Source organism: Vipera berus, assembly GCF_964194415.1.
Source record: "Vipera berus genome assembly, chromosome: 12".
Lineage (NCBI taxonomy): Eukaryota > Metazoa > Chordata > Lepidosauria > Squamata > Viperidae > Vipera > Vipera berus.
The window spans coordinates 16,737,538-16,750,031 of NC_138215.1; the positions used below are offsets into that span (position 1 = coordinate 16,737,538).

A 12,494-nucleotide genomic window follows, 5' to 3' on the forward strand; every position below is an offset into this window, starting at 1 on the left:
AGGATCTGCTTAATGTACCAATTTAGAAGGACCACTTCAGAAATGCTGAAATTACACCAGACAACTTGCCAACTGAAGGCAGTGGGGAGAGCACGATGCCCGTTTTAGCTCCTGCCTTCTCCATACATGGTCATCCTCAGTAAACCAGCCGAGGGGGAACCAAAGAAAAGATTAAACATCTGCTTGTTTTTGCTTCGCTCCAAACTGCACTCTAGCTGGGCAAGATACTCGATTCTTGGGGATATCTGGCTGCCACTCCAACTGTCAGATGCCATTTTTAGCACAGATTAAACTTACACCTCTGTTCAGAATGACATCTCAGCCTAGCAAATGTGACTTTTATTGCTGCTTTGTCACCTTCCTGGAGCATTTATCTTCAGCAGGCTAAGCCCTGCAGAGAAACCCCCAAAGTCCACAGTTTGGAGCCATCTCATTGGGGGAAGAACACTGATAGTTAATCAATGACCTTTACTACATAAGCAAGTTTACATTAAAAGCTAGACAGTAACTTATATTTCTAGCTTTCTTTAATTTATGTATCATCAGTAGGATACTAACAGGCAGGTCTATAATACTACAGCCTGGCAAAGTGTTAACTTCTATGATCTGGTGACTATATTCCTTGGGTATTTGAGACACTGAGTGAACACATCTGAACTGAGAGTATCCATAAAATCAGATCACTAAAGCAATTTTCTCCAACCTGGGGACCATTCAAGTAGGGGGGCCTGAGCTCTCAGAAATGGCCATGTCATGACCTGAAGTTCAAGCATCTGAGCACACCAAACTAAGGTCTCAACTCCCATCCTAGCATCAGCCACACTTCGCTTCAAAGATTAACCAGAGAGATTGCATCTGCTAAGACTTTCAACTTAAAGACAGTTCTATTCCTCCTACTTTTCCCTCCAGTTCTCAACCATTCTTAACCAAGATGGTCCTATTATAAAGTTGAATTTAAACCTTTGCAGGGATGTTTCACTTGTTGCAAAGTTTGACCTTCCAAGTTGACAGTTCCAAGTAGGTCCAAGGGCACCTCTGTTTTATTTCCTTCACCAACCTTAAGGAGCAACAGTTAATCTGGTTAATATTTTACCTCAAGTTTTGTCCATCCGTTACTGTCACTAAGACAAAGCAACAATAGGAGTGAAACCTGTCTTGCAAAGCAAGGACACAGGTTACCATCCTCATTTTTCAGGACAAGAAAGCCGTAACAGATACAGCTACTATCGAAATAAGAGTCCAGTGGAACAATACAAGGTTTTAAACAAGCTGGCTTGGTAAACACAAATGCCTCTATTCTTTTCCAGAAGGATAGAAATGTCTGCATTTAAATCAAAGCTACATCTCAACTCTTCCTATGCTGGCTGAGAAAGGCCTCCTTTGACCCAAGGAATCTCTCATACACTAGAAAATTAAGGTATACAACTGTGCTAAGCCATAATACAGTTTATGTAGCATTTAGCATACTAGAGGTTTATGAGGATGCAAAAAGTATGGTCTGAGATCCACCAACATTCTCTTTGCAGACCCAGAGATCTCTGAATAGCCAGGAACAAGTACTCAGACCCACTTTTTATATATGGGAAATGGTTGAGGAGCAAATTGGATGCCATGCCTTGCAGATGGGATCCCTACTTGATCCCTTAAAATGCCTGAAGATGTTCCTCAAATGAATCCTACTCCTGACCACTCCAAAGGGTGGCCCTCAAGCTGAGGGAAACTCAACCCATTGGCTTATAGCATGGTAGGATTAACTACTAGTTAACTAGCTAACTAGCATGGCATGTCTTGGCAGCAGCTATTTGATACTGATTCAATAAATCATGGCTTAGTGTGACCATAGGCTTGGAATCAGGAAAATGTATGTACAGCACATCTCTGAAAATAAAGCTTTTTCTTAATTAAAGGTTTCCTTTCTGATCTTCAGGTTTTAGCAACCTGACCAAGCATATTGCCCAAATTAAGGTGCATACTTTTTTATTACAATATCAAGGCTTCCTTGCTTTGAAAAATAAATCTGGGCTTCAAAGAGTTGTCCTCAGCTCTTCAAAAGGTAACCAAAAATTTTTATCTCCAAAAAAGCAAAAAAAAAAGTCACCGATTTCTTTAGGAAGTCCCAAGTATACCTTTTGCCACCCTCTCAAAAGGGTGAATCCAATCACAAGGGCTAATATTAATATATGAAGCAAATCCTTCAGGCCAACAATTGATCTGAACTGCTGTGGTAATAAAGCATCCTTTTCATGACTGCTTAGGGGGTAATGTCTGAAACAAACTTTTACTGAGTCAACCCATCCTAAAGTGCTTTAAAAGCTGATTTGCTGGAGCCCCAGATGCAAAATAATTAACAGCCATGGCCATTGCTACCCAAGTCACCAGAAAGAATCACCAAATTTGTTCAACAACTATAAAGGAAAGGAAAATATTAACTGTCGCTAATAATGCACTAAGGCTGCAGATGTTGACTATGTATCTTGACTGCTGGCCTAAAAGCTAGCCAAGCTGCGGTTTTCCAGATGTTGGGACTACAACCCCCTTTAACATGACTATACTGTCTGGGATTCCCATCCCACACAATCCTATTAGACCTAGAAAATCTCAGGTGCCCCAATTTTGAATTTTTGAACTGAATGTTGAATGAATGGCATATGTTGTTACCCAATACTCATGAGTTGGTCTAATGAAGCATTTCTCAACCTCAGCAACTTTAAAAAGTGTGGACTTCAACTGTCAGAATGTTCCAGCCGGCATCTAGTTGAGGTCCACATATCTTAAAATCGCTAAGGTTGGGAAACATTGATCTAGTCGCAGGGGTAGGCAACCTTGGCTCTTTTGTGACTCGTGGAATTCAACTCCCAGAATTCCTCAGCCAGCATGGGGAACTATGGCCCCTTCATGACTCGTGGACTTCAACTCCCAGAATTCCTGAGCCCTCATGGCTCAGCTTGGAAACTCTCCTTTTCCCCTCAGCATGGCTGGCTCAGGAATTCGGGGAGTTGAAGTCCACGAGTCATAAAAGAGCCGAGGTTGCCTACCCCTCCTCTATTGCAATTTGTTTATGCAAAAGCAGGCAATGAGAAAGGCATCCATCAGTAGCACCCAAGCTTTAAGAAAAGCAATGGAGAGATATTTATTGCACCGATCTTAAATCATTACAAACCAACCTTCCCACCAGGCAAACATTGCCTGTGGTGAAATAAACCAAGTTTACATATACCCAGAGACAAGATTTGTACAAGTAGCTTGATTATGGCTCACTGAACAAAACTCTACGTTGTTGGGCTCATACAACATACCAAGCCAAATCCCAATAAACAATATATTATCAGAATCTGTGAACTCAGCTATAATATTTACTCTCCAGCAGAAGGCAAGGGAAATCATCTGAGCCAAGCAGAACGTGTGTTTTTGCGGCTGTTAAAGATTTAAATATTGAACAGAGGGCGCAACTTGTTAATTCAAGGGGCGTGTCAGGCTTAAAACAACATATCTAGGGCTGAATTCCAAAAGGGAATATAGTGCCCAATTTTACGTTTCAAGGTTTTCAAAGGATATGCCTTTAAAAATATCCATTTGACTCACCCAAAAATGCAAAATCAGTCAAAAGTTTTGATCCTACCTACTCTGGCAGGTCTGAAGGCTGCAACAGAGGTTTTAGTGATAGTGTGGTCCAGGCAGTCCTCAATTTTTATCCCCAGGACAGAATTGAGATGCCCAATTAAACGTATTCCTAGATAAACAATCATCCTAAGAACACAGCCTGGCCTACACTTCATCTGTTCCAAACCATCCATGTAGAAGCTTGTGCCACAAATCTCATTCCATAGCAGGGCTCTCCAACCTTGGCGACTTTCAGACCTGTGGACTTCAATTCCCAGAATTCCATGGCTGGCTGGGGAATTCTGGGAGTTGAAGTCCACAAGTCTTAAAGTCGCTTAGGTTGGACAGCCCTGTTCTACAGCCAGCTAAATAAATACAGGATCCCAATATTCATTTGAGAAGATACTTTTTTTACAGTGAGGTTATCACCTTCCCCAACCCTCTCCCCTGGATTGTTCTGCCGTCAATTCCTGTAGTTCCTGGGATAGTGGGGGGAAAATCATTTAATGGGCCAAGTTACTTAGATATAAATAACCCACAGGGGCAACTACAAGACACCAAGAATGTGTTCTTTGGTCAATAAACTTTTTTATGGGCAAGTTTGATACTCTGCACCCCTCGGGAAAAGTGCTGGTTAGATTATTGGGAGAAGGGAGGGGCTGTGCCAAACCAGATAAGCCCCAAGTTAATCACACAGGCAGAGCACCCAGACCTTGGAAGGCTACGGAGTGTGTCTTTATTCCCCCTTGTAACTAAGAGCTCTGCTTCTCGTCTCTGGGAGATGTAAACACATTTGATGCAGCCATATATAGATAGAGAGAACAGAGCCGGTCTATTTAGACAAGAAACATCCTACTTTGGCTGGATTCACACATGTTGCTAAGCCACAAAGCAGTTGAGTGTCATACATGGTACTAAAACATTGCACATGTTTATTTTGGGCAGAGTGTCACTTTTCAAAACATGATATTGTGGTTCGTGACTCAATGTTTGGCTTAGTGTGCTGTGTGAATTGAGTCAAACAGTGACTAAACAAGCTATGGCTTATAAGGTTGTTCAACACCTACCCTTGGGAACTGCCAACCCACAAACTAATAGGGTATTTAACTTGGTGCTGCAACTCCAATAAGCCATGATTAAACAGGTAGCAACTGGGTTCACACGTTATAAATCACTATACTGAAAGGACCCATTTAACCATTCTAAATAGGTTGGACTCCTGTTCTCATAACTCTCAGCCAATATGATATAATACTACAATGGCGACTCAAATGTAGCACATCTGGAGAGGACCACTTGGGAGAAATCTTAACAGAATTTTGAACACCTTACTCGTCCCAGCTTCTGCCAACCTAGCAGTTCGAAAGCATGTAAAAATGCAAGTAGAAAAATAGGGACCACTACGGTGGGAAGGTAACAGCGTTCCGTGCGCCTTTGGCATCTAGTCATGCTGGCCACATGACCACGGAGACGTCCTTGGACAAGCGCTGGCTCTTCGGCTTTGAAACGGAAATGAGCACTGGCCCCTAGAGTCGGAAACGACTAGCACGCATGTGCGGGGGAACCTTTACCTTTACCTTTTATCCTGGACTTAGGTAACTAAAGATGAACTTGAAGGTCAACATAGACCATGATGATTAGTGGGATGGTTGTGATCCAACAATACTGAGAAGGAGGGTCTGTATCTCCTTGTGTCTGATCTTATTTGATGCTTCAATTAGTACAAAGGTCAGCACTCAGGCCTTCATTTTCAACAGGTGGTCTCTCGGAACTCAAAATACACATAGCATCCCAACAACATTATTTCTCATCCGTCACCAAAATTTGGAGAAAGGTCTCTTGGCAACTTTATTGACTTGTGGACTTCAGCTCTCAGAATTTATCAGCCAGCATGGATAGAAGAATGGAGTTACAGCATGACTGGCTGAAGAATTCTGGGAGTTGAAGTCACAAGTCATAAAATTGCCAAGGTTGGAGACCCCTGATGCAGGCCAACTTGAACTCCTAGAAGTTAGCAAGAATCTCCCAGATGGCCTTCAACCTTGTTAGCCTTTTGTAAAGCTCTGAAAATCTGGCACAGCCCCCCACCCAACCCCACCCCAGACCTTTGAGTTAGAAGGTTAGGTGAGCTCTGCTGCTTTTTATTTTGAGGGCTATTTTAATCAGTGTGTGATGGATTAATATACTGCTCAGGTGGTTTTAATCTTGCAGGTTCAATCCTAGCAATCTCCAGGTAGGGATAAACAAAAATCTAGCTTGAAATTTTGAAGAAGCAAATGTGACATCATTTACGTTCCCTTTTCATTTGTCTACTTTGGGTATTCTTTAAGGGAAGCCTCTCAGCTAATCACAGCAACTATCAAAAGGATTAGAACTGCCCACAGAAAGATTATTTTGCAGCCAAAGGGAAACCCCACTCCGCTTCCATTACTGCAAATGGAAACATATTGTTGTTAAACATTTTACTGTGTAACTATTTTGTGAACCTGCGTCCTGTAGGGGAATTTATTTAAGGAGGGGATTTTTTTTCCTCTGAAAGCAAGCTTGCTTTATCTTTACTTTCTCTTAAAAAAAAAAGCATGCAAGGTAGCCACTCTTGGAAGTGGGCTCCTTTAATGTCAGGATTGTTTACCAAAATGCTGAATTTTCCATTTGCAAATTGTGGAAATGGAATCTCATAGACATTATGAGTCCCCAGAACCACACAGAAATTAAAGCATACCTAAACGAGCTGAAGGTACTTTCAGATGAAGATGAAAGTCACGAGTTCTCTCTCTTCCCCCCCCCCACCCCAGCCAGGCCAAAGAAACAGACCAGCAAACTGTTCCTTGTGCCAGTCCTGCCCTTACATGCAAATGAATTCTCTAAATTAGATGCAGCATTGACATTACACTGACCACAAACCCAGGTTCAGGTAGCATTCTACCAGCATTTTAAAAAAAAAAAACCTTGAAGCACACAGTGAAAGTTATTTAGAACATCTGTACATTTAAACAGAAGATTCACTGCACGATTGCAAGATATTTACTGTGGGTTTTTACTGCAGACAGGTTGATTTTGGCCTGTTGACGGACCAAAGGAGGAACTGCGTCTTCCTCCTAGCATAAACACACAAAACCAGCACACGGAAGAGTCTGAACGAAAGGCGCATGGTTGCCTAGCCGAAAGCATCAGCCTTGGGACTCTCGCTTCACACTCACAAGTGCAAATATAAACGGTTCTAGTATCCAGTTGTCATTGCAGCAAGAGCAAGGCTGAGGTGCAATTACCAAAGCCCAAGAATCCCACCTCCACGGCTAGCTACATCAGAAAATTGTATTTTAAGAGCGGTTTTCCCCCCCCATACATAACAAAAGGCTGTGAAGTCCATGCTAAGCATTCCCAGAGGTTAATTCCATTACGGCAATACGCCTGGTAGGAATCCACCATTGGTTAATGGAGCTGGATCAGAATGGGTCGCCATTCTGCACCAACAAAGCTCTGCGCCTGTTTTTCAGAGGGTTGGGAAGGAACGGAAGGCCGGTGCTTTCCTAAACAGAGGTCAGCTCAGCCTTAGGAACAGGAGCTGGTTTTCATTCAAGCACTAATTAGGGATAATAACCTAAGTTGTGATCAGGTTTAGCAAGCCCACAGCATCTATGGAGAGAAAGCAGACGGCTGCAACCCTCTTTATAGAGGGTGGCTGATACAACTGAAACCATTTATGTCATACAGGAGAGATCCTGGATGGATTGTGGGGGGGGGGGGGAATCATCCACCATCCATCACTCCGAAGCTGGTCTACCAGCCACAAAGGGGCTAGTCAACCCTCTCCAGTCAAGCCACCTCCATTTCTGACCAGCGGCTATGGGTTGTGGCTTTCTAAGAGAAACCAAGAAGCCTCCAGCTTTCCCCAAATAGGAAGCGGGGACCCCCACCGCCTTCTCCCCCCACCACCACGTCTTTTCCCAGCAACTCTACCACCTTCTAACCACCCCAGAAATAGGTCCAAGATTTCGCCTTGGCAGGCAATGCTGGCTAGACAGGCAGAAGGGGGGGATGCAAGTTGCGAGGTGGGGTGGGGGGTGGGGAGCACGTCTGAAGAAAGCCACCTCCGCTCTAGGAGGAGGATGGGGGGGGGGAAACCCAGCCATCCGCCTACACGCAAAGAGGCTGCAGGGGTGACACATCTGGAGGGCAAAGCGCAGCCTCCATATTGGCCACTTCTTACCTCACCAAACACCCCCCCCACGAGGAAACCAGCCCCAAAGGGGCGCCTGAAGAGGAGGAGGAAGGCGGGGGATCCGGAGGTCCCAAAGCCTCGTCCGCCAGAGGAGCCGCGCCGTCCCGCTCAGGCCCCGCGGAGAAGCCCCAGGCGGCGGCGGCCAGGAGAAGCGGCCAGCCGGGCCCTGGAGCTCCCGGGACCCCCCCCGTCGCGCGGTGCCCCCGGCCCAGCCCCGTCCCCCTTCCCCGAGGGGGCGCCCGTCCGCCCGCGCCTACCTCCTCCTCCAGGCTGCTGCTGCTGTGCTCGCTCTCCTTGGCCAGGTTGCTCATGGTGGTGGGCGCGGAGAGGGCTGGAGGGGCGGGGGGGGGGGAGGGTGAGGCTGGCGGGCGCCGCTCCGAAGTGGCTGCTTCGCCCGACCGACGGCGGCGGCGGCGGCTGCGGCGGCGGCGGCGTCCCCTCCGGGCTGGCGGGCTTCCTGAGGAGAGCGGCGGGGCGGCGGGGATCCTCCTGGACGGCGCTGCTGCTGCTGCTGCTGCTGCTGTCGGGGGTGCCGCGGCGGCGGGGCGAGGCGAGGCGAGGCGAGGCGAGGTGAGGCAGGTGGCGGGGCGGGGGTGGCCGGGCTGCGGGACCCCGAGGTGCGCGAGTGCGGGGCAGGTGGGGCGGGGAGGGGAGGCAGCGCGGCTTATTGGACGCGCCCCGGGCTCGCCGCCAGCTGGACGCCGCTGCCGGCCAATGAGCGGCCGAGGGGCCAAACGAGCTGCAGCTGCCTCCGCCGCCGCCGCCGGACCCGTCCAGTCCCCCCCCTCCTTCCCCCGCGCGCGCGTGCACGCCACCCCTCCCCCCTACTCTCGCCGCCTCCGGGCCGCGCGCCCGGGGTGGGGCCCAGGCGGCGGGGGCGGGCCCCTCTCGGTCTCCAGGGGCAACCCGCCAGCCAATCCCCGCCTCCGCCGGCCCGACTACTTTCGACGGCGAACTTTTTCAACTTGGATGAACTTCCTTTAAAGGGCTCGCGCGCTTTTTTGCCTTTTTTTTTTCTCCCCTGGCTCGGCCAGGCGCGTCCCCGACTGTGTGTGTGTGTGTGTGTGTGTGTGTGTCTGTCTGTGGGGGGGGAACCCGCCTCTCTCGGTCCTCGGCCACGAGCTCCCGGGGAGGGTGAGAAGGAAGGGTTGCCCCCACCCCCCACCCCTTTTTTTGTCGTTTGGCAAAGTAGCAAAGGGACCCTTTTGGGGAAGAAGGAAAGTCCTGGTTGGGGCGCCCGGGGATGGGTGGGGGCGCTGACTGACTTTTCCTCCCAGGTGGAAGGAATGAATAGAATAGAGCTGGAAGGGACCTTGGAGGTCTTCTAGTCCAGCCCCCCCCCTGCTCAAGCAGGAGAACCAGACAAGTGACTGTCTAGCCCAGGGGTAGGCAACCTCGGCTCTTTTATGACTCATGGACTTCAACTCCCAGAATTCTTGAGTCAGCTGGCTCAGGAATTCTGGGAGTTGAAGTCCATGAGTCATAAAAGAACCGAGGTTGCCTACCCATGGGCTAGCCTCTTCTTAAAAATCTCCAGGGATGGAGCGCCCACCATTTCTGGCGGCAAACCGTTCCACGGGTTAATTGTCCTCAGGGTGAGGAAATTTCTCCTTAATGGGTCTTCTGAACGAGCGTTCGCACGACACGCAGAACCATTGACCCCATTTTAGCCGGCCTGGCCGCGTGCGAATGCGCCCCCTGGGTGGTTTGGGTCATTTTGAGTGGGGTAAAGTCAGAGAACTGGAGAAACGCAATTGGCGGGGGAAAGGACGTCGTGGGAATGCGGCCATTGGCGAGATGGAAGCCATCACGCGTCCCCTCTCCAGTTCTGCATTTGCTTCAATTATTAGTTGAAGGGTCCTGACTTGCGTGTAGCAGCTGAATTAAAGAAGAACGAGCGTTAGCAAAAGCAGCTTGCGATCGGGGAGACAATAGGAAATATATATATTTCGTTAGGAATTCGCTTGTTGGACGAAATTGTTCCTTGTCCTGAAATGCGCTTTAATCTCTTTGGAGGTGCCCAACTCGCCTCCGTTTTCCCTTACGGGAAGCCGTGAAATGACGCCCTCGCCGCGGCCTGCTCAGACCCGGGACTCGGGTTGGCTCCTTCTTCCGTCCCACGTCGGGGGGCTCCCTCTGATCTGGCTCGATTCCCGTTGCTTTCATGAAGGGTCCGCATCTTTCTTTCTTTTTTCCTGGGAGCAATAAAAGTCCTTCGCCGTTGACTACTTTCTAAATATTTTTTTCCGGCTTCTTAGCGAGTCCTATGGCCCTGGGGTTTCCTCGTGGTGTCCCATCCAGGGGGGTTAACCAGCTCTGCCTTTGCTTCTCTCTCTCTTTTTTTCCCCTTCAAATAAGCCACAGTCACTTTGATGAAAGCTGTTCCTAGAATCTCCTCGTAGGGTTGTCGATTTTATTCCGTTTATTCTTTTGCTGTACGGATGCCAGCCACCTTTGGGGCGGAAAAGCATCACGCGGTTGATTTTTGACGGCTGGGTTCACACAACAAAGCGTTGTTTGGTTTCCACTGTAGGTTATGGCGAGACTAACTCAACTGTAGTTTGTAAATTATACAGGTTTGGGTTTAAGGCACGGGGCGAACTCTTGCCAGTTGTGGTTTAACTGTACCTTAGCGCGACGATTTCCTTGTGTGTCTAATCAGACTCGGCCAAATAAAATATTCAGTACAGTTCAGTTCTGAACTCAGGCACGTAACGAACCCCGGTTTATCGGGGGAGCTGGAGAGTGGGGCACCAGAAGCACCGACGGGGCAGGGGGGAGGAAGAATTCCGGGTACCCGAAAAGGGCCAAAGGCTGACCCTCCTTTGGAGCTTCAACGAAGGAACTGTGTTCCCTCAAATAGGACATGACCCGCCCAGGAGCCGAGAGGGCGGCGGGACTGTAGCGTGTAAACCTGCGAGGGGAAGCGAGACTTGCACGTCGGAACGCTTCTCCGCGCGAAAGCCGATCCGCCACGGTTCTCAAGAGAGATTGCGGGGACCATCCGTTGCAGGAAAACCCAAAAGGCTCTCCTGCCCCTTAAAAGCTCGGCCAATGTGCGGGGCATCGCTCCTCTCCCCCCACCCCACACTCTGTAACCCTGTTGCCGCCGCGCGCCCCCCCCCCCCGCAAAAGTGGTCCCCGCAGCCGGGGACAGTGGGGGCCGCTGCCTTTTCGCAATCCCCTTCTTTATAGTTAATTTCGGAGCGGGGCGGAGGGCGTCCTCGTGGGAAGAAAAAAGGCTCTCCGCACATGCTCAGGAGCACGGCCGCCCTGGCAGAGATTGCGGGGAGAAACCTGATCTGAAGGCAAGCGATGCCTTTGCCAAGCCAGACCTCGCCTGCGCGGGGAGGGGGGGGGCGCGGGGCTAAGGAAGAACCCCGATTTTTTTTTTTGGAAAGGGGAGAGCGTTATTTCCTATTATTTCAAAGTGTCGTTTTGTATCTGGGTTTGTTCGTTTGGGTCCCGCTGCAAAGAATTTGACGGCGACGAGGCGGTCCCGATACACACGTTCGCTGGGAAGCCCAGGGCTTTCTTGTGCGTGTTTGCGTGTGTATAGGAGACCTCTGATTTCCTTATTTACATTTTTTTTAAAAGGGAAAAAAAAGAGAGAAGAAAACCGTGTCCAAATGTATCCGCTCGATTCTTTACGGTCCGCGTTTTTCGTCGATCGGAAGACCCGTTTTATCTCGGAAAGGCAACCAGGCGAAAGCGACGCGAAGGATCGCGGGGGTGTTAAAAGCTCCCTTCGCTCTTCTGAGGGGAGAAAGTGACAAGCAAATAATAATAAAAAATCTCTTTCCCTTTCGCGGTCCGGGTGCCCCTCTCTCCAAGGCAGGAAGGCAGGGCAGAATCTCTCTGCATCGCGGCCGTCTGAAGGGAGGCGAGAAGGGACAAAACCTCAGCCCTTCTGCCTGCATTTTGAAGGTCTCCCTTCTCCAAACCCGTGTAAGGATACTCGTCTGAAGGCGACTGGCGGGGGTGGGGTGGAGGGCAGAATCGGCTATTCTCCAAGCCGAGTTGGCCGGAGTTGAGGGCGCCGCCGCGGCTTCTCTTCTTCCGTTTGTTCGGATTAGCTCTCGCCTTCCGACGTACAGCAAACACAAGGAACACACTTACAGTCCTCCTTCTCCTCCTCCTCCTCCTCCTCCTCCCTCGCTTGCTACATTTCATTTTCTCTGGATACGGAGATTATTTTGTGGAGAAAACAAACGCTGGATCTTATCTTCCTCCAACTCGACGCCCTCCAGGTGCTGGGAATTCTAGAGACTCTTAATCCAGCAAAAATGCCCCTTGTTCCTTGTGTGTGTGTGTGTGTGTTACTTTCATCAGCAGAAAGTAAGGGATTCCTTTGATGTAGCTGTTAAGGTGCTGGCCTAGAAACCAGGAGACTGTGAGTTCTAGTCCTGCCTTAGGCTTGAAAGTCAGCTGGGTGTCTTTGGGTATTTCCCTCTCAGCCAACTCACTTTTACAGCTTGGTTGTTTGTGGCAAAACAATAGGAAGATATTTTTTTATGTATGTTTGCTGCCTGGAGTTACCCATCAAGTAATATAGGCAGGATTTTTTAAAAAAAAAATCTAATAAATTAAAATAAAGCAAATTCTGTACTAAAAGGGATCAGCGGGTGGAAGGCACCAGACTGGGGTAGACTGCCCTACTAAACCTCCCCTG

At 48.8% G+C, this 12,494-nt stretch overlaps 1 protein-coding gene across 1 annotated transcript in view; it reads right to left on the reverse strand.

The window, feature by feature from the left end:
• The window catches only part of RBPMS2 (RNA binding protein, mRNA processing factor 2), a 30,673-nt gene extending 22,517 nt beyond the window's left edge, over positions 1–8,156 (reverse strand). Inside the window, exon 1 of the mRNA XM_081337705.1 lies at positions 8,080–8,156. Coding sequence (XP_081193831.1) covers positions 8,080–8,133 — 54 coding nt within the window. The 5' untranslated portion in view covers positions 8,134–8,156. The remainder of the gene's footprint in view (positions 1–8,079) is intronic.
• Between the last annotated feature and the right edge of the window lie 4,338 nt (positions 8,157–12,494).